The sequence below is a fragment of the Triticum dicoccoides genome, chromosome 5B, assembly GCF_002162155.2.
Source record: "Triticum dicoccoides isolate Atlit2015 ecotype Zavitan chromosome 5B, WEW_v2.0, whole genome shotgun sequence".
Taxonomy (NCBI): Eukaryota; Viridiplantae; Streptophyta; class Magnoliopsida; order Poales; family Poaceae; genus Triticum; species Triticum dicoccoides.
In genome coordinates, this window is record NC_041389.1 from 255,900,447 (window position 1) to 255,922,763 (window position 22,317).

Consider the following 22,317-nt stretch of genomic DNA (forward strand, 5'->3'; position numbering starts at 1 on the left):
TGTAGTTAACACATGCCCTTTATTTCAGTTTTACACATTTATCTAGTGTGATGTTTAAGCATGAGCTATGTTCTATTCATTTTCGACAATACCAGTTTGAATTGCAATATTTGGTGGCTGTTAAGCCTGTTGTAGGTAACATTCCCTTTCATTGTATATCCGCTTTAATAACATGCTGAAACCAACACATCCAAGCTATCATTTGGAGATGATGTTGTTTACCTTGGCTATATTTGTTTGACGTTAAGCTTGTTGTACTTATCATGCCTTTCCACTACTTCTGCATGACAACAACGGGAGTGGCCAATATTTTTCGCCGAGGTTAGTTTCATCCCTCGGCTTGTACTCCCCCTGTCATTCCATAATGTAGTGCATATAGATCCAGACCTATACACTTTTAGCTTCTAATATTAACTTTGTTGCTTGTATGTACATATGCCTTGGCAAAGATCCACGCATTGACCTTTTTGCGTAGGGGGCAATGAGATATTCATGAACCAACATCAAGTGAGGAAACTGATAAGGATTATTAGCAAAAAGATACGAATGGTGGCAATCAAATTATTTGTGTACGCTCTATCCAACACAACAGTGAGCTGTAGGATGGTAACTACAAACTCTGTAGCCTTCTCTTTTTACTGCCCATAATGAGTTGTTAGACAACAATGTCTGAATCTTTTTCATTTGTAGTTGTTCCCAAAGCAGTTTAGTCAAGATTACCTCGCAAAGTACATGATTGGTGGACAAACAATGAAGGTTAAAGTATTTCATCGAGACTACAGTGAGCATCGAGAAGTTCTAATGAAGACAATGAAGGATGGGCGGGCAGCCATCACAAGGGGTTGGCCTAGAGTCGTGCGCGCATTACGCATGTAGGAGGGCACAATATGGGCATTCCGCTTCACCTTCTCCAGCAACAAGAATGTCTTTCGCCTCTCTCTTTACAGTCTTTAGTACAATTGTGGTTCATCATTCTTTACTTGGTGCTTGTAGTTCTTTAGTATATGTACATGTGCATCGAATTATGCATTCGTGCTTGAACCTATATTTGGAATAAACATGGTTCAATATGAAATAAGTGATTGCCTACTTTCAAATTCAAAATCTAAGATTTTTAAATGCAGGGTAAATTAGGGATTACACCGCACATGGTTTGTGAAAGCAAAATGTTTGCGATAAACGTACAGACCAGACACGTTTCCCGGATCCACTACGTGTGCAATCAATCTCTACTGCACACACGATCAGCCAAGAAAAAACGTGTGAGATTAACAACAATAGCACACATAGTTCCTTCTTATTAAATGTTTGGAAAAGTCACCTTGTCACACACGCTTGAAATTATGGACTGTTTGATGTCATGCTCATCGTAAATGTTTGCTCATAGAAGAACGTGTGCGATAGGCCCTCATCCGATGTGGGTAGGACGGATGAATCGTGTGGGATATATTCAAGCTTTGCATACAGTTTTATAGGGATAATTGTATGCACTCTTACATCGAATCGCATACAGTCGAGGAAAAGTAAATGTGTGTGATTGTCTTCTTATCATACACATTCTATAATAGTGAACTGTTTGTGATGGGGCGCGCATCGTAAATGTATTATCACGGAAGACCGACTGCGATAGTAATACAAGCACAAACAGTAGCAAGGATGGAGCGTTTGGGATATGCGAGATATCACAAACAGTTGTCTGAAGACTCGCGTTTGGGATACATGCCAGCAACACATACACTTAGTTATGCAAAACGTGTGCATTGCTACTCTCTATCACCAGCGGTTTCTAGGTCGTGTGGGAAGGACCCCCTATCGACAACACTCGCTAGGCAACGTTCAAAATGCCATCACGAAAAGGGGTTAAAAACTGTTTGTATAGCAGCTCGTTGTACCAGTGAGAGTCTTACTTCAGAAAGTATAATAAGGATATGTGTTACTTTACATGATTTGTATGATCTCAAATACGCGCTCCAACTCTCTAAATTTATCATCTTGAGGAATATGTAGAGTCAAAATCTGAAATTTAACAACCATTATCTTGAAAATATAAAGTTATAAGATTAGCCAAACAAAATTCTTAAACAATATCAAGTTATTTTTGGATTTGAATGTATTTCAAGATTTTATCATCAAAGGTGGACTATAGAAACATCCTTATAGTGAAAAAACACTTTCTAGAGAACCATAAAAAGGTACAGTATTTAATGTTATTTTCAAATCCAAAAATAATTATAGTTATTCCTAGAAATAACTCTAATGTTATTTTCAAATGTATCATGTTCATGCATCAGTGGCCCGGCCGGGGAAGGCGAAGGACAAGGAGATAATGGACGTTGCGATTCAGCGGCTTAGTCATTTCCGTCCCATCGCACGGATACCCCATCACTAATCCCTTAGCTAGCCTTTTAGTTATAAGTCTCCGGACTCGCCTTGAGCTGTTGCTATGTATCTGGGACCCTCTCTTATTCGTGCCTTCCGCCGCAAAATGGAGATCAAAATTCCTTTGTAGATCTAAACGCGGACCTTTTTCCCTCCCGGGTCACCGTCGTGCAGCGACTGGGGGGATCCTGAGCCCGCCGCTGCACTGGGGTTCAACTGGGAAAAGCATGACAGGAGCCAGCGGCGGCAGGGCCTCTTCATTCCCACGACATCGAAGGTTGGCGTGGCGCGGCCGCACGCGGGGCTATTGGTGGCCTCTGGTGCTTCGGTCGGGCCGCGGGGCGCATGGTGGTGGCTGTGGCAATGGGGGTTGGCATACCAGATCTACGGGGCGGCAGCTGCTTATGGCGAGGGCCGAGGATGACACTGATGGTTGTGCGCACCTCGCTATGGCGGCCAGCTTGGCCGGCAGGCGCCGCGGGCTTAGATGGTGTTGGATGGCTGCCATGGCTCGGTCTTGGGCGTGGTGGCTCGTGATGGCGGGTTCGGCCCTGATTAGCGTTGGGGTTAGGCTGGGGCTAAGCAGTGGTGCGCACTTGGAGGAGCAATTTGAGAAAATGCCACACCTTTTCTGAGACTTTGGTCCTATAGCACGCCTTTCTTTTTATTAGACTAAAAAATAGGACAGCTTTGATTGATAGCTAGACAAAATACCACAAGTTAATGTTTTTACTACTTTTTCACGTCCTGGCCACATCTTATATTTGTTAGGACTAAACTGCCCTCAGATCGTTGCCTGGTCATATGAAACGAACGAGACAGAGAACAAAGCACAACGCCAGCGCCTCACCCTTCCTCCTGCCCTGAGCCGCCGCCTTGCCGTGCTTACTTCCCGGCGCGCCGCCGCCTCCCTGTGATTCATCCCGTCGTCCCCTCGTCCTGCTTCTTTTCCTCCCGGACGCATGAACATGTTCATTCTGCTGCCTCGTCCGACAGGTCTGACATGTGTACTCAGGAACCCTAGATCATGGGACATTATGATGGAGGAGCGCTAGTGGGCAAGCTTCAAGTGTACGAGTAGAACCTGTTGTTCATATGGTGAAAATGCTGTCGAAAATTTGATTCTATCCGTATCAACAAAAACTATACGTCAACACATGTTACGTCCATCCAATCTGAATTTTGATACAGCCATATAAAGAAGCATCCATATCTTCTTGTAATAGTTGCTACAACCATCAACACGTAAGACAGTTGTTAGTGTGTGTCACTAGTATTTGAGCCATATGCTAACAAAGCTAGCAACGAGCAGCTACAGCAGGCTCCAGCGAGCACTTCTCCATCTAGGCAGCAGATGCAACGAGCAGCGCCTGGACGGGAGACATGGGGGAGGAGGAACGACGAGGTGCTGGTGCGGGGAAGGAGGCACGGCCAGGCAGCGGCTCACCGGGCGGACGCACGGCGAAGCGGCAGCGTCAGAAGGACACACGTCGAGTCGGTGGAGCACTGCTTTGTCTCTCTGACTCCTTGGTTTCATATGGCCACGAAACGATCCGAGGGCAGATTCGTCCTAACCAATATGATATATGGGCCTGGACGAGGAAAAGGAGAGGAAAAACAAATTTGTGCTAGTTTGTCCAGCTATCAATCAAAGGTGTGCTATTTAATCCAATTAAAAGAAAGGTGTGCTATAGGATCAAAGTCTCAGGAAAGGTGTGGCATTTTCTCAAATTGCCCCACTTGGAGGTGCTACAGTGTCGTGGGTGCTATAGGTTGCAGGTGTCGAGGGGTGGCGGTGGCGACCTCCTTCTCTTGGATGTATGCCGGAGGCAGGTGCAGATCTAGGGTTCGTGCTCGGGTGGGCCAGGTCGGGGCCCCGGGCGGATTGTGGCTTGTGCTCCGGGTAGGAGAGGTCGGGCTTAGCCTAGGAGGTGCCTGCGGGTGGTGCTCGTGCTCTCCTCGCAGGTGCGATGCTCGATGGTGGTGGTCGTGTTACCGTTGTGTCGGAGCACGGATCAGCGCCGTGACCATGGACTTGGCACCGTGTGAGCTCGCCTGGCCATGGGCCCCGTGCTGGCTTGCCGGTGGCCGTCGGCAGTCTCGGAGTCATGTCCCCCCAGTCCACCTGGCACTGGCTGGGGATGCAGGTGTGGGTGTCTCCTACGGTGGAGGCGCCTACGCAGACCCGAGAACTGATATCGTGGTTGAGTGTGTTGTGATGGGTGCGGCACACGGTATCTAGCGATAGAGATGTCGGGCCCCGGATGGCGGCCTGCATGGTTGCTCTTCAACAGGCACCATTGCGGTGGTGGTGGCTTCACTCCCCAGTTGTGTGGGCAACGGGAGGTGCTGCGTCGGGTAGCTCGGACGTGCCCCCTCCCCTGGATGGGTGGCGCCCCAATCTGGATCTGGGGTTATGTCATCGTTGCGCTCCTCCTGGTGGCCTCGTAGTGTCTCTGGTGAATTGCCGAGCGAAAGCTTCGTGCCTCGGCGCCGCCGACGACGACACACGAGGGTGCTGATATCTTCTTGCAGACGTCGTTGTGCTTCTTCTCTCCGTGTTAGGGCTCCGGGTGAATACCCATTCTGGTGTGGACTCGGCAGCAGCGACGCTGTGTGATGTTTTCCCTCTTGAGAGCGTTGTCGTGGAGCTTAGGTGTGTTAGGTCGTAGCGTGGGGATGTTTAGTTCTTCCGGTGTTCGTTGCTGGTAGCGTAGTCGTGTGTGTTCTACATGTGCTGGATATCTCAAGATCGGTTTTGTAAGAGAGCTCCTCATCAATGCCTGTTTCGAGAGAGATCTAAATGCTCTTATATTCTTTACGGAGGGAGTACCTCTTTTATGGCATGAAGGAGCCTAGCCGCCTCTTTGACACCGCAATTCTATTCGCTTGCTACTATGTTAGATGTCATTGTAAGAACACTTGACTACTTTGCATGTTTGATGATTTATTAATTTAAAGCCGAGCACATCTTATGCCTCTCTTCTAAAAACAAGAATCAAATGTGCAATTGTGTATACCAATATGCTGGAGACTTAAGCTTCCCCAAATAAATATTGGAGGACAAATATTTTTGCCGGTCCAGCAAATTTACTTTAAGAAATTGCTGCTTCATGGATAGAACCACAAGCCCACAACAACGTTGTAGAAATGACACATATGTCACAAACTTGTGGCCCCATGACTCATGCCTATTTCTAGGTCTTTCCCTTCTCGATATTAAGGGCATGTTTGGATGCCGCCCACGCCCGCCCTACCAAATTGGGGCGCAGCCATCGAAACGCCTCGCCCACGCCCTCGGTCAACAATAGGATTTTGGTAGGGTGGTTACTGGCTGCAATCCAAACACGCCCTAAGTGCATATACAAATTCAAATTTTATGCAAATTGGACTACTCGAAAGTAACACACGTCAACAGGAGGCAGTGACTCTAGAAACAGGCCCTAAGTGCAGATGCAAATTGTACTAAATCAAAAGTAACACACGTCAACAGAAGGCAGTGACTCTGGAAACAGGCCACAGACTCCGTTCAGACATGGAGTTAGAAGGTAACCACTGATTAAAGTACTAGTACAAGTAACCGTTACAGCAATGGCAGAAATCACAATGAACAGCCCAGAACAAATTGAAAAGTCTCTCCTAATTAAGGATCACGTAAGAACATCACCTATCACTCTATCAGATTAGGGCTAAATTGTCCTCACTCTAGCCTAGCTTCTCCCCCAACTGGACTGCTGATGTAGCTGATTAGGATAGAACCCAGTCAACGCCCTGCAAAATGTGTCAGTGATGAGGAGACCAAAACAAAACGGCAGCAGATTCTACTCCTGGGGAGTCAAGCAGAGGTTGATATCAGGGGAAGGCCTGTGACCCATGATGGGTTGTGCGCCAACAGGCCAGCCGACCATGGTGAAGCCTGCGGAGCTTGAGTTGAGGTTCATGGGGCCGGTGGTTGCAGTGTGCTCCACATTGGCATGGACTTGCAGGGGCGCCATGGGGACTGGAGGCCCATGGCGACCATTGCTGGGAGCCGCCTGAGAGATGGGCATTGCAGCTGTGAGCACCGGAGGAGGGGCGTCAGCCACCGGCAGCGCCGGAACGGCAGATGGTTGCGGGTGCAGGCCCATCCTCCTCTGATGCTGCTTCAGACTGTTTGGTAGGAAGCTCCCCACAATCACCTGTTCAGACGGTTTGTGTTAGACAAGGAAGAAAAGATGGTTTCAAAATGCAAAAGGTGTGAGAGATCTTGAAAAGCCGGGGCTATACCTGGATTGGAGTGGCAGCACGCAGCATACCGGCGACTACTCCGCCAATGACACGACCATCGGGGCCAGCAAGTGACACACTGAGCCCACCGGTCCTCTTCCGGCCACCCTCCTCGGCCATTGTAAAGGAGCCAGTCAGCTGAAGAATCTCAAACAGGCCCTGGAAATCATATGCACCAAATATTTTCAGTTTGAATCAGTAAGACACAACAGACCAGTTAAAATCCACATATGTACATAGCCATTAGCCAATTTGCATTGTGTACTACTAAACAATACTGTAACCTAAATAAAGACAAATTTGCAGAGTCCAAACTACTCAGGGCAAATGAAACATTCAACAGAGATTCACAATAGCAATTCTTGTAGAATGTTTGGTTGCTCTCTCTCTCTCTTAATACATAGGCAGGCAACCAAAGGGTGCGCGTTCTTGAAGGAAAAAAGTGATAAGAGGCAAACAGCAAATTCTTGATGTCATTTTTTTTGCATAGTAGTACCTCGTAGGTGAAGGTGCTATCAGATGAGCCAGAAGAGCCAGGCTTGTTGAATGCCACATTGGAGATGGTCCCACTGGCAGCGAGGATGCAGACCGAGCGCGGACCCCTCTGGGAGAATGACATTATGCGCGCCGCCACATCCTACAAACCAAATCGGACAAGAACATGGATGTGTTTCTCAAATTACAACACCCATCCGCCACAAGATCACAAATTCACAATGTAATGGAAAAGTAGAGGTTTAAGATGTCAAAGACGCTAATTAATTAATTACCTCTCTAGCTGGGACGATGATGACATGCGGTGTGAAGCTCCCTCCAGCTGAGAGCGCATACCATTCCCCTTCACAAATCACAAGTATTTAAGGATTGCAATCAGGCAAACAATTACACTAGTTTTCTAGGTCGCTGAACTACTGGAGAGCATGAAACAAGGACCTTAATCAAGGTTAGCATATAAGTACGAAATCATCTAACTTTCTAACGGACCAGAAAAATCTGACAATAATGCGTACGCAAGCTAGGTTGGTGAGAATAAATGGGAGAAGAGCACAGGTAAAGGTTGGTGAGAATAAGTGGAGATTAAACATAGGAATCACTTTAATAACATAGGAGATGGATGCGACAACATGAGAGTCAAGAACAGCAGAACTGTCCTAACAGATACCGCCCAAACTGGACCCCATTCCAGCACTGGAATAGAAATGCACAAGGGGGAGCAAACATGGCAAGAGCCCGAACAGCAAAAATGGAAGCTTTGGGTCGCTCAAGAAGAAGGTTTGGATTCCAGAAGGAGCATACGGACCTAGGGTGGCTAGGATCTGTCGTCTCCCCGAGCCGCGCGGCCGGCCCCTGCGCCGCCCGGAGCTCAAGCCGGCCACCTGCTCGCCGTCACCCGCCATCTGCATGCCGTTGCCGTTGCCCTTGTCCCCCGCGCTGGCCTCGCTCGGCTTTTCCTGCTCACCGCCGAAGCTCCACGCATGCGGCGTCGCTGCCGCGTACCCTCCTCCGTGGCCAGCCGAGGCCTGCGGCGGGGACGGCGTCGGGGAGGTCGACGGCGAGGAGGGAGAGGAGCGGTACTCCACCTTGGCTGCTCCTTGCGGCTCCGCCATGGAAACATCTGCTCTGAACAGGCCGAGACCGGCTTCATGGCCACCTGCCACCGCAATGCCCACCCTCCCCTCCATGTAGCATGTGGGGGTAGCTTGCTTGGCCGGTCTTTGGTTGGGTTTCTTGGTTTGCTGGCTTGGCCTCAAAACGAGGAAGAAGACAGACCAGAGGAGAGGAGACGCCTACTCTAGTTTTGCAAGTTTGCTTTCTTTCCCCGGTTGCTCTAGCCGAGGCACCAGTAGCACTGTTGTAGTACTAGTAGCATATGCCAAAGTTCTATGGGGGGAAATATTTTAAAGACGAGGGAGAGAAATGGTGGCAGAGATAAAACAGAGAGAGGTTATCTGGGGGCAAGAAACTGCACAAGAATGGCGGGGTTCCTGCTCTCTCTCTCTGCACAAGAAACACCCACACACACTCTCTCTCTCTCTCCATTCTTTAAGGAACGACCTCTCTCCTTTGACCAACCAGCTGATTGGTTGGACTGCAAAAGTGTACTGGAGTATACAGCATACTTCCAATATAATATAATGAACAGTGGAATACTGTGTGCAATAAGACAAACTACGGCAAATGATATTATGTATTACTTCCACTATAATGAACAGTTCAAAAATGAATGAGACAAATGATATTATGCACTACTATTTCAAACAGCTTAAACTATGAAATTGGGTTTAATGGTGTGGTGCTTACACTTGACTAAAGTGCAATGTATCTAAGAATATGCAATGATTTAGTCAGTGGCAATGCAGATTTACAAAGAAAAATTGCCCCGAGAACAAATTCAAATTTTACAGAGAAGATTGTGGGGCTCTTGGGATGACCCTTTTTCCCCTCCCACCCCTCCCTCCTCTCCGGAGACCCACCACCCCCTACCACTGTCATTACAACTCAAACCGCAACTCCACCATTGAAGGTCGCATCCCATCACCTTCCTGGCATGAACATGACTACTTTTGGTCCTCTCAGGTTGCCTTCTGGAACACACTCGTCACGGGAAACACCATGGGCATGGACTTCGAAGAAAAGATCCGCTACCACACCTAGGTGCCCTCACCCCTACCCAGAATCCAACAACAACACCTGCCTCCAACATGGCAATGGGTACCCGCTACCCGCGAACCTGGCGGGTAGAAACCCTAGTAGGGTAAGGCTTTCGAAAAGTTAAGTACCCATAAATAGGAAAAAATGTACTCGTCGGGTAAGCCGAGTACGGGAAACACAATACCCATACCCGCGTACCCACCTACCCACATATTAGTACATCTTACAGGTAGGTCCCCAATGTCATTCACTAAAAGGGGGAACCGCTAGCCTAACCCAGCCACAGCCCGCACACAAAACCCCCTCCCCTCACCCACCCATCACGCCGTCACACAACACAAACCCCATCTCCCTCTCACCTCGGCTGCAACCCTAGGCGGTAAGCGCCACCGGCTCTTCCTGGAGTAGGGGAGCGACGTGACCAGGCCATCTCTCAAAGCACCTCTTCCATTGCAAGATAAATCAATCTAGTTGGCCAAACCAAAGGGATAGATCAGAGAGAAATATAAAACTATAACAATCATGCATACAGAGTTCAAAGAAGACTCAAATAGTATTCATGAATAATCTGATCATAAATCCACAATTCATCGGATCCCAACAAACACACCGCAAAAAAGGATTATATCGAATAGATCTCCAAGAACATCAAGGAGAACATTGTATTGAAGACCAAGGAGAGAAAAGAAGACATCTAGCTGCTAGATATGGACCCGTAGGTCTGTGGTAAACAACTCACACATCATCGAAAGGGCATCAAGGTTGATGTAGAGGCCCTCCATGATTGATTCCCCCTCCGACAAAGTACCGGAAAAGGTCTACAGATGGGATCTTCGAAGAACAGAAATTTGGGCGGCGGCAAAAAAATTATTTTGGGTGGTTGCCTAATGTATTGGGAATATTTGAGAATTTATGGAGCTAGAATTACGTCAAGAGGTGCCATGAGGGGCCCACAAGCCCGGGGAGGCGCCCCTGGGTCGTGCCTGACAGGCTTGTCGCTCCCTCGTGACTCTTCAGGTCTTCTGCCGAAGCTTCTAGGGTCCCTTTTGGTCCAGAAAAAATATCAAAAAGTTTTGTACCGTTTGGACTCTGTTTGGTAGTGATTTTCTAAAAAGCCAAAAATAAGAAGAAAAAACAGCAAATTAATACTCGGGCATACCAACAAAAAATCATGCCTTTTGAAATATCAATGCTAAAGAACGCTATCCCTACAAAATCATATAGCCTTGTCATGCTCCATCTTCTTAACACAAAATATAAATCATGCACTACCCGGTGTCAGCCAAGCAATTGGTTCATACTTTTTAACGCGCTTCAGCTTTTTCAACACCCACGCAATACATGAGCGCAAGCCATGGATATAACACTATGGGTGGAATAGAATACGGTGGTAGAGATTAATATGGAGAAGACAAAAAAAGGAGAAAGTCTCACATCGATGATGCTAATCAACGGGCTATGGAGATGTCCATCAATTAATGTTAATGCAAGGAGTAGGGATTGCCATGCAACGAATGCACTAAGAGCTATAAGTGTATGAAAGCTCAAAACCAAAACTAAGTCGGTGCCCATCCAACTTGGTTTCTCATGAAGACCTCGGGCATTTGAGGAAGCCCATAATTGGAATATACAAGCCAAGTTTGTAAGTGCATCTAGTGCCACCCCTAGTTGGTTTTGGAGTATTGATGACAAACCTGGTTGAGGGACTAATGTGTTTGTGAGAATTGCAGGATAACACAGGTAGTAGTCCCTCCTTGATTCGGTTTACCTACCGGAGTTGACCCCTAAAAATGTGTGAAGACATTAAAGACAATGGTGGTCTGTGAAGATATTCACATTGAAGACTATGACACGAGAAGACATTGAGTGAAGACTATGGAGCACGAAGACTTAGTTGTTTCGTTGCTTCCTTTTCTTCTTTGTTGAGTCATAGGAACCACCGCACTGTTAAGTGGGGTCCAAGTGAACAAAGTAAGAGTGACTGGAGTGATGCTCAAACCAAATCCTATGTCTTCGAGCGAAGACAATGAGAGAAAATCTTATCCTGTGTCGGATAAGTCAGCTTTACTTGTAGCCCAAGTCAAGCTGTCGCGTGTGTTTGAAATTTGACAGTTGCGACACGTGTCAGTTTCTTAGTGACCCAAGGTCATTTCGGACAAATCCGGTCGGGTTGCCCAGTGGCTATAAATAGCCCACCCCCTACACCATAAATTGGTGGCTGCTCAGAGTTAGTACACGGCTTTTGTCGTTTGAGAGCAACCCACTGCCGAAGCTTTCGAGAGAAAATCCTTGCGAGGACAAAGCCCAAACCACCCATAGCCCAAAGAGTGTTTGGCATCACTGAAGTCTTTCTGTCCGCGTGATCTGAAGACTTGTTACACTTGAGGACTGTGAATCCTCCAGCCGGTTAGGCGTTGCGTTCTGAGCATCCAAGAGCCAATGTGTATTGCCGGTGAACAAAGTCTATGAAGGTTCGGAAGCCTACCTTGAAGACTTAGCAGAGTGATTGGGCGGGGACTAAGTGTCCTTAGCTCAAGGGGAATAAGGTGAAGACGCAGTCTTCTGAGTTGAATCTCAGTCTCCCTAACCAGACGTATAGTTGTCACAGCAACTGGAACTGGTCGAACAAATCCCTGTCCTTCTGAAGCCACTGGTTCTATCTCTTACTTCTCTTTACTTACAGTTTGTCTTCGTGAAGTCATTGCCTGCTTGTATTATCTGTTTGACTTCACTGTGTGACTATCTGTTCTGATTGGCTTCATGCTATCTTCCATCCTGATCTTTACTACCTAGCTGCTATTAGTCTTCATGCTTTCACTCCATTGAATACTTGACTATGGCTTGTCTAGTGTAGTCTACCTTCCGCTGCATTAGAATAGTGTTGTTTATATTGTCTGTCTTCGAAACTCCCATGTTTTGAAGACTTCCATAAAAATCGCCTATTCACCCCCCCTCTAGTCAATAACTAGCCCTTTCAAAGTTCTATAATAAAAATTTCTAACTAGTTATATGAAAGTGAAAGCATAAGAGACTCTCTATATGAAAAACATGGTGCTACTTTGAAGCATAAGTGTAGAAAAGGATAGTAACATTGCCCCTTCTCTCTTTTTCTCTCATTTTTTTCTTTTCCTTTTTTCTCTTTTTTGTTGGGCTCTTTTTGGCCTCTTTTCTTATTTTCTCCCTTGGGACAATGCTCTAATAATGAATAATGATGATCACCACACTTATATTTACTTACAACTTAAAATTACAACTCAATACTAGAACAAAATATCACTCTATATGAATGCCTCTGGCGGTATACCAGGATGTGCTATGATCTAGCGTAACAAGTATGAAAATGAGGAACGGTGGCTGAGCCACAAATACTATGTCAGCTATATGATCATGCAAAGAAATATGACAATGATGATGTGTGTCATAAAAATGGAATGGTGGAAGTTACATGGCAATAATATCTCAGAATGTCTATGAAAATGCCATGATACGTAGGTATGGTAGCTGTTTTGAGGAAGATATAAGGAGGCTTATGTGTGATAGAGTGTATCATATCACGGGGTTTGGATGCACCGACGAAGTTTGCACCACATCTCAAGGTGAGAAAGGGCAATGCACGATACCTAAGAGGCTAGCAAATGGCAGAAAGGTGAGAGTGTGTATAATCCATGGACTCACATTAGTCATAAAGAATTCACATACTTATTGCGGAAGTTTATTATACCTCGAAGCAAAGTACTACTATGCATGCTCCTAGGGGAGTGGGGGGTTGGTAGGAGTTAACCATCATGCGCGCCTGACCTTCACGCAAAGGAAGACACTCAATAATAAATCGTGCTCCAACTTCTTAGCATAACGAGAGACCATACGTGCATGCCTCGGGAATCACAAACCTTAACACCGATATTCTTAATAAACCACAATCATTCACTATTACCTCCCACATATTACCATATTTATATCACAAAACTATTGCAAGGAATCAAACTTATCATATTCAGTGATCTACATGAAAGTTTTGATGATATCCCTCTTGAATACATATCATATTAGGACCAAATTAATAACCCGTGCAACTTGCCATTACTATTTATCGAACTCTCAAAATAATATAATTTAAGCATGAGAGTGCAACTATTTCTTTAAAATATAACCACTATAGTGCTCTAAAAAATATAAGTGAAGCACTAGAGCAACTGCCTAGCTCAAAAGATATAAGTGAAGCACATATAGTATTCTAACAAATCACGAATAATGTGTGTCACTCTCAAAAAGGTGTGTTCAGCAAATAAGATTGTGGCAAACTAAAAAGCAAACAAAGAAAAGACTCATATAATACACGATGCTCCAAGCAAAACTCATATCATGTGATGAATAAAAATATAGCTCCAAGTAATTTATCAATCGTTGGTAGACAAAAGAGGGGATGCCATCTGCGGCATACCCAAGCTTAGATGCTTGGTGTTCCTTGAATATTACCTTGGGTGCCTTGGGCATCACCAAGCTTAGGCTCCTGCCACTCTCAATTCCTTCATCCATTGTGTGCTAACGGATCTCACAAGTTTTCTGTTGAGTTTTGTGTGCCGAAGTTTTCAAGTTTTGAGTGAGATCACAATGGATGAAGGAATTGAGAGTGGCAGGAGCCTAATCTTGGGGATGCCCAAGGCACCCCAAGGTAAAATTTAAGGAACACCAATCATCTAAGCTTGGGGATGCCCGGGATGGCATCCCCTCTTTTGTCTTCAATCCATCGGTAAATTTACTTGATGCTATATTTTTATTCACCACATGATATGTGTTTTGCTTGGAGCATCTTGTATGATATGAGTCTTTGTTTTTAGTTTGCCACAATCATCCTTTCTGTACACATCTTTTGAGAGGGACACGCATTAATCGTGAATTTATTAGAATACTCTATGTGATTCACTTATATCTTTTGAGCTAGGCACTTTGCTCTAGTGCTTCACTTATATCTTTTTAGAGCACATAGGTGGCTTTATATTTTAGAAATTGATGAACTCTCATGCTTCACTTATATTATTTTGAGAGTCTTAAACAACATGGTAATTTGCTTAGGTAGTTTGCTCTAGTGCTTCACTTATATCTTTTTAGAGCACAACGGTGGCTTTATTTTTTAGAAATTGATGAACTCTCATGCTTCACTTTTATTATTTTGAGAGTCTTAAAGATCATGGTAATTTGCTTAGGTTATGAACTTAGTCTAATATGATGGGCATCCAAGAGGAGTATAATAAAAACTTTCATATAAAGAGCATTGAATATATGAGTAGTTTGATTCCTTGCATTTGTTTTGAGATATAAAGATGGTGATATTAGAGTCATGCTAGTGAGTAATTGTGGATTGGTAGAAAAACTTGTGTTAAAGTTTGTGATTCTTGTAGCATGCACGTATGGTGAACCGTTAAGTGATGAAGTCTAAGCATGGTTTATTTTTTGATTGTCTTCCTTATGAGTGGTGGTCGGGGACGAGCAATGGTCTTTTCCTACCACTATCCCCCCTAAGAACATGCGTGCAATACTTTGTTTTGATGGATAATAAATATTTGCAATAAGTATGTGAGTTCTTTATGACTAATGTTGAGTCCATGGATTATCCACACTCTCACCCCTCCATCATTGCTAGCCTCTCTAGTACCGCGCAACTTTCGCCGGTGCATTAAACCCACCATCTACCCCTCCTCATAACAGCCACCATACCTACCTATTATGACATCTCCATAGCCATTCCGAGATATATTTCCATGCAACATCCACCATTCCGTTTATTATGACACATACCATCATTGTCATATTGCTTTGCATGATCATGAAGTTGACATAGTATTTGTGGCAATGCCACCGTTCAATTTTTTTATAGATGTTACTCTTGATTATTGTACATCCCGGTGTACCGCCGGAGGCATTCATATAGATTCATATCTTGTTCTAGTATCGAGTTGTAATTCTTGAGTAGTAAGTAAATAAAAGTGTGATGATCATCATTATTAAAGCATTGTCCCATGTGAGGAAAGGATGATGCAAGCTATGATTCCCTCACAAGTTGGGATGAGTATCCGGACTTTATAAAAAAATAAAAGAGGCCAAAGAAGCCCAAATAAAAAGGCCAAGGAAGCTCAAACAAAAAAAGGAAAAAAGAAAAAATGAGAGAAAAAGAGAGAAGGGGCAATGTTACTGTCCTTTTTCCACACTTGTGCTTCAAAGTAGCACCATGATCTTCATGATAGAGAGTCTCCTACTTTGTCATTTTCATATATTAGTGGGAATTTTTCATTATAGAACTTGGCTTCTATATTCCAGTGATGGGCTTCCTCAAATTTCCCTAGGTCTTCGTGAGCAAGCAAGTTGGATGCACACCCGCTTAGTTTCTTTTTGAGCTTTCATACACTTATAGCTCTAGTGCATCCGTTGCATGGCAATCCCTACTCACTTGCATCAATATCAATTGATTGGCATCTCCATAGCCCATTAATTTGCCTAGTTGATGCGAGACTTTCTCCTTCTTTTTGTCTTGTCCACAACCACCATATTCTATTCCACCTATAGTGCTATATCCATGGCTCACGCTCATGTATTGCGTGAAAGTTTAAAAAGTTTGAGAACATCAAAAGTATGAAACAATTGCTTGGCTTTTCATCAGGGTTGTGCATGATGAAATACTTTGTGTGATGAAGATGGAGCATAGCCAGACTATATGATTTTGTAGGGATAACTTTCTTTAGCCATGTTATTTTGAGAATACATTATTGCTTTATTAGTATGCTTGAATTATTATTGTTTTTATGTCAATATTAAACTTTTGTTTTGAATGTTATGGAGCTGAATATTCTTTCCACAATAGAGAAGATTACATTGATAAATATGTTAGGTAGCATTCCACATCAAAAATTCTGTTTTTATCTTTTACCTACTCGAGGACGAGTAGGAATTAAGCATGGGGATGCTTGGTACTGATGAACCACAAGTATATGGGATCAATTGTATCCTTTTCAATAAGTAAGAGCGTCGAACCCAACGAGGAGCAGGTTTTCAGCAAGGTAATGTCTGCAAGTACTAAAATTGTAAGTAACAACGTAGTTTGATAGCAAGGTAATTTGTAACGAGCCAGTGATGATAATAGTAACAAAAGTGCAGCAAGGTAGCCCGATCCTCTTGAGGTAAAGGACAGGCCAAAATGGTCTCTTATAATAGGCAAAGCGTTCTTGAGGGTACACGGGAATTTCATATAGTCGCTTTCATCATGTTGATTCAATTCGTGTTCGCTACTTTGATAATTTGATATGTGGGTGGACCGGTGCTTAGGTGATGTTCTTACTTGAACAAACCTCCTACTTATGATTAACTCCATGGCAAGCATCCGCAACTACGAGAAAAGTATTAAGAATAAATTCTAACCATATCATTAAACTTTTGGATCCAATCGGTCCCTTACGGAATATCGCATAAACTAGGGTTTAAGCTTCTGTCACTCTCGCAACCCATCATCTAATAACTACTCCACAATGCATTACCTTAGGCCAAAATATGGTGAAGTGTCATGTAATCAACGTTCACATGACACCACTAAGGGAATAACAACATACATACCATCAAAATATCAAACACATATCAAGTTCACATGATTACTTGCAACATGATTTCTCCCGTGACCTCAAGAACAAAAGTAACTACTCACAAGTGATAAACATGCTAATGATCATAGGGGTATTAAATAGCACAATGGATCTGAACATATAATCTTCCACCAAATAAACCATATAGTGATCAACTACAAGATGCAATCAACACTACTAGTCACCCACAAGCACCAATCTATAGTTCCGGTACAAAGATTGAACACAAGAGATGAACTACGGTTTGAGAGGAGATGGTGTTGTTTAAGATGTTGATGGAGATTGCCCTCCCCAAGATGGGAGAGTTGGTGGTGGTGATGATGATGATGATTTCCGCCTCCGGGAGGGAAGTTCCCCTGGCGGAATCACTCCGCCGGAGGGCAAAAGTGCTCCTACCCAAGTTCCGCCTCGAGACGGTGACGCCCCATCCAAAAAGTCCTCTCCTTATTTTTTCTAGGTCAAAATGACTTATATACCACAAGATGGGCACCAGAGGTGGGCCGGGCTAAGCACAACCCACCAGGGCGCGCCTGGGGGGCCAGGCATGCCCTGGTGTCTTGTGCTCGGCAGGTGGCCCCCCTCCGGTGGTTACTTGCTCCAGTATTTCTTATTTATTCCATTAAAAATCCTCATGAAGTTTCAGCCATTTCGAGTTGTGGAGAATAGGTGGCCTGACGTAGCTTTTCCAGGTCCAGATTTCCAGCCGCTGGAATGCTCCCTCTTTGTGTGTACTTTGCATATTATGAGAGAAAAGGCATTAGAATTACTCCAAAAAGCATTATTATGCATAAAAACATTATAATAACAGTAGGTAAACGTGATGCAAAATGGACATATCAACTCCCCCAATCTTAGACCTCGCTTGTCCTCAAGCGAAAACCGAAATCGAAAACATGTCCACATGCTTAGAGAGAGAGGCGTCGATAAAACAAAATACGGACAGAGAAGCATCATGTGAATTATTATAATAGCAACAAACTTTAACATAAAACCTTTGTCATAGAACTTCTATCATAAACTTCTCAAGAATAAGTAACAATTCATCACACTATCAAAGTATAAAGCATAAACTCTATTGAAAACCAACAAACTATGTTCTCAGTCAACTTTGCAACTACAATTCATCGTCTTTTAAGGAAGGGTCACATATCAGAGCCTTTAGGCAAGTCCACATACTCAACCATCATATAGTCTTCTATGGTTGCTAACACTCACCACATACACATGAGCAAAACGTTTCAACCGAACACATAGAAAGATAGGGGCTTATAGTTTCGCCTCCCAACGTATTCACCTCAAGGGTGATGTTAACAATAATAAGTTATGCTACCCATATTCAACTGTACATATGTGCCTAGATCTTTCCTCACCACATGATGCTTGCCAAAGGAGAAAAATAAAAAAGGAATAGAGAGAAAAACTTTGACTCTTGCATAAAAGTAAATACATAAAAGTACGCTTATTTGTTTGTATGCTCAACCCCTTAGTGCAAAAGAACGTCACGTTATATTGCCCCTTATGATAGCAACCTTTATTATGTAGTCTGTCACTTTTATTCTTTGCTATCAGAAGTTCATACAACTCTCAATTTTCTCTTACACTAAATGATCTAACACTTTTAGAAGCAATTTTTATTGCCTTATTGCACCGATGGCAACTTACTTGAAGGATATTACTCAATCCTTAGGTAGGTATGGTGGACTCTCGAAAATAAGATTTGGGTTTAAGGGTTTTTGGATGCACAAGTAGTATCTCTACTTAGTGTGGAATTTTTGGCTAGCAAAGATGGGGGGCAAGCACCACATGTTAAAGGATCTATGACAATATAACTTCTATGTGAATATGAACAAACATAAATCAATACGTTGTCTTCCTTGTCCAACGTCAAATTTTTTGGCATGTAATATTTTGATGGGGGCTCACAGTCACAAAAGATTTCCAGGATAGTGTATTTATATGTGAATCTTCTCTTCCCTTATTAATTCTTTCATGAGTTGCATCACTGACCAATGCTATGTTTGCCAATCTCTAATAAAATTTTCTACTTATACTTTTCCTTATGTGGTGTCATTACCTACCATAAGATTAGAATATGATCATTTTCATTTATTTCCTTTCTTTTTATTGGAACATGAAAGTAAAGAAAGCAAAAACTCAAACTAAACTTTATTATATATCTCGCACATGATTACACGGATAGATCACTAAGCAAACTCTCAAAAAGAAAGGATCGAACTAAACTTTTGTTCATCTAAAGAAAAGGATAACTATGGATCAAACTAAGATAAGTAAAGGCAAAAGATAGTGGGGGTGATACGATACCGGGGCACCTCCCCCAAGCTTGGTGGAAACCAAGGGGAGTGCCCATACCCAATACTCAATTTTATTTTGGTGATGAAGAAGGTGGTGGTGATGCAGTAGAGGGTTTGTCCTTCTTCCTCAGCTTACGCGTGAGGATGGAATTTTCCTCCTTCAATTCACCAATCTCCTGCTCAAGCTCCAGTACCTTTTTGCATAAATCTTGCTTATTTTCCTGCAAAATGTGGAAGGGCATAAACTAAACCTTAGGCCTCTTTGCTTTGTTGGGGAGGCTTGACTTCTTGAATTCCACATGCATGTCCCCAGGTTGAGGCAATGGGGCTTCGTCCTCATGTGAGCTCGTCTCCTCCTTCTCCCTAGGATAATAGTTTTCCTCTTCCTCCGAAGTCCAGCCATAATGCTCCACATCCCCATAAGACTTGGGGTTTGCAATAAAATCAGCAACATGGCTCTCACCCTTAGAGTCTTGGGATGACATATTTTCAGAACTACCAGGAAAACAACAAGAAAATAAAATAGAAGATTTCTCCGTGATACGGTGGTCAATAGGTTCAGGGGGGTATATAAAGATTTTTTATCTTGGAAAACAAGCAAACATAAAAAAATGTAGTCCGGAAGGTACCGGAGGTGGGCACAACCCACGTGGGTGCGCCCTTGTGTCTTGTGCTCACGAGGGTCACCTTCCCGGTAGTTTCTTATTTTCCTAATTTTTGTTATTTTCCAAAACGGGGAAAAAATTGTAGATTTTTTGGAGTATGTTTACTTACCGTAGCACGTACCTCCTCTTTTTCACGATTCTGGAGTGTTCCGGAAGGTCTCTTTTATGTGTTCTTCTGGTGTCATAGTTTGGATAATATTACTTTCAACATTAATGGGCGTAGCTGAGATATAATGTCTTATTCATTAGCCATTAACAACCTTCAGGTTAGTACCTTCAGCATTATTTATTTTGATAGCTCCAGACTGATAAACCTCCTCGATAACATAGGGTCCTTCCCATTTGGAGAGGAGTTTTCCTGCAAAGAATCTGAAACGAGAGTTGTACAAAAGAACATATTCTCCATCTTTGAACTAACACTTTTGAATTCTTTTATCATGCCATCTTTTAACTTTTTCTTTAAATAACTTGGCATTTCCATAAGTTTGGGTTCTCCATTCATCTAATGAGCTAATATGAAATAAGCTCTTTTCACCAGCAAGTTTAAAATCATAGTTTAGTTCTTTCATTGCCTAATAAGCTTTGTGTTCTAACTCAAGAGGCAAATGACAAGCTTTTCCATAAACCATTTTATAAGGAGACATACCCATAGGATTTTTATATGTTGTTCTATAAGCCCAAAGTCCATCATCTAATTTCTTAGACCAATTCTTTCAGAACCTATTGACAGTCTTTTGCAAAATTAATTTTATTTCTCTATTGCTAAGTTCAACTTGACCACTAGACTGAGGATGATAAGGTGATGCAATTCTATGGTTAACATCATACTTGGCAAGCATTTACGGAAAGCACCATGAATAAAGTGTGAACCACCATCAATCATTAAATATCTAGGGACTCCAAACCTTGGGAAAATAACTTCCTTAAGCATTTTAATAGAGGTGTTGTGATCAGCACTACTAGTTGGAATAGCTTCTACCCACTTAGTAACATAATCAATAGCAACCAAAATATGTGTATACCCATTAGAGGAAGGAACATGTCCCATGTAATCAAAACCCCAAACATCAAATGGTTCAACAACAAGTGAATAATTCATAGGCACTTCTTGATGCTTACTGATATTACCTATTCTTTGACATTCATCACAAGATAAGATGAACTTACGAGCATCCTTGAAAAGAGTAGGCCAATGAAACCCAAATTGCAATATCTTATGAGCAGTTCTGTCTCCCGCATGATGTCCTCCATAAGATTCGGAGTGACATTTCTGTAGGATTTGTTCCTGTTCATGGTCAGGTACACAACGTCTAATAATACCATCTACTCCTTCTTTATAAAGATGTAGGTCATCCCATAAGTAATGTCTTAAATCATAGAAGAATTTTTTCTTTTGTTGGTATGTAAAGCTAGGTGGTAAATATTTAGCAACAATGTAATTAGCACAGTCAGCATACCAAGGAGTGTTACGAGAAACATTTATTGCAGCTAACTGCTCATCAGGAAAACTATCATCAATAGGTAGTGGGTCATCAAGCACATTTTCAAGCTTAGCCAAGTCATCAGCTACAGGGTTCTCTGCTCCTTTTCTATCAGTGATATGCAAATCAAATTCTTGTAGCAAGAGAACCCATCGAATAAGTCTAGGTTTAGCATCTTTATTTTCCATAAGATATTTAATAGCAGCATGGTCGGTGTGAACAATAACTTTTGAATCAACAATGTAAGATCTAAATTTATCACAAGCAAACACCACTGCTAGAAATTCTTTTTCAGTAGTAGCATAATTTCTTTGAGCACTGTCTAGAGTTTTAATAGCATAATGAATAACATTTAGTTTCTTATCAACTCTTTGTCCTAGAATAGCATCAACAGCATAATTACTAGCATCACACATAATTTCAAAAGGCAAGTTCCAGTCAGGTGGTTGAACAATAGGTGCAGAAATTAAGGCTTTCTTGAGTGTTTCAAAGGCTTCTAAACAATCATCATCAAAAACAAAAGGAACATCATTTTGCAAAAGATTTGTAAGGGGCCTAGAAATTTTAGAAAAGTCTTTGATAAATCTCCTATAGAAACCAGCATGACCTAAGAAACTATGAATACCTTTGATATCTTTAGGACATGGCATTTTCTCGATTGCATCAACCTTAGCTTTGTCCACTTCAATACCTCTTTCAGAAATTTTATGGCTCAAAACAATACCTTCATTAACCATAAAGTGGCACTTCTCCCAATTCAAGACAAGATTTGTTTGCTCACATCTCTACAAAACTCGATCAAGATTGCTTAAAAAATCATCAAAAGACTTCCCATAAATGAAAAAGTCATCCATGAAAACTTCAACAATCTTTTCCAAAAAGTCAGAGAATATAGCATTGCATAAACCAAAAGGCATACGTCTATAAGCATAAG

At 42.9% G+C, this 22,317-nt stretch overlaps 1 protein-coding gene across 1 annotated transcript; it reads right to left on the reverse strand.

The window, feature by feature from the left end:
* Window positions 1-5,865: 5,865 nt before the first annotated feature.
* On the reverse strand, window positions 5,866-8,549 carry LOC119308283 (AT-hook motif nuclear-localized protein 7-like). The gene is made up of 5 exons (XM_037584383.1): window positions 7,946-8,549; window positions 7,416-7,483; window positions 7,142-7,282; window positions 6,646-6,804; window positions 5,866-6,557 (listed from the first exon to the last, which is right to left on the reverse strand). Exons 1-5 carry the CDS (start codon window positions 8,325-8,327, stop codon window positions 6,201-6,203), a joined length of 1,107 nt encoding a protein of 368 aa, XP_037440280.1. The 5' UTR covers window positions 8,328-8,549; the 3' UTR covers window positions 5,866-6,200.
* Between the last annotated feature and the right edge of the window lie 13,768 nt (window positions 8,550-22,317).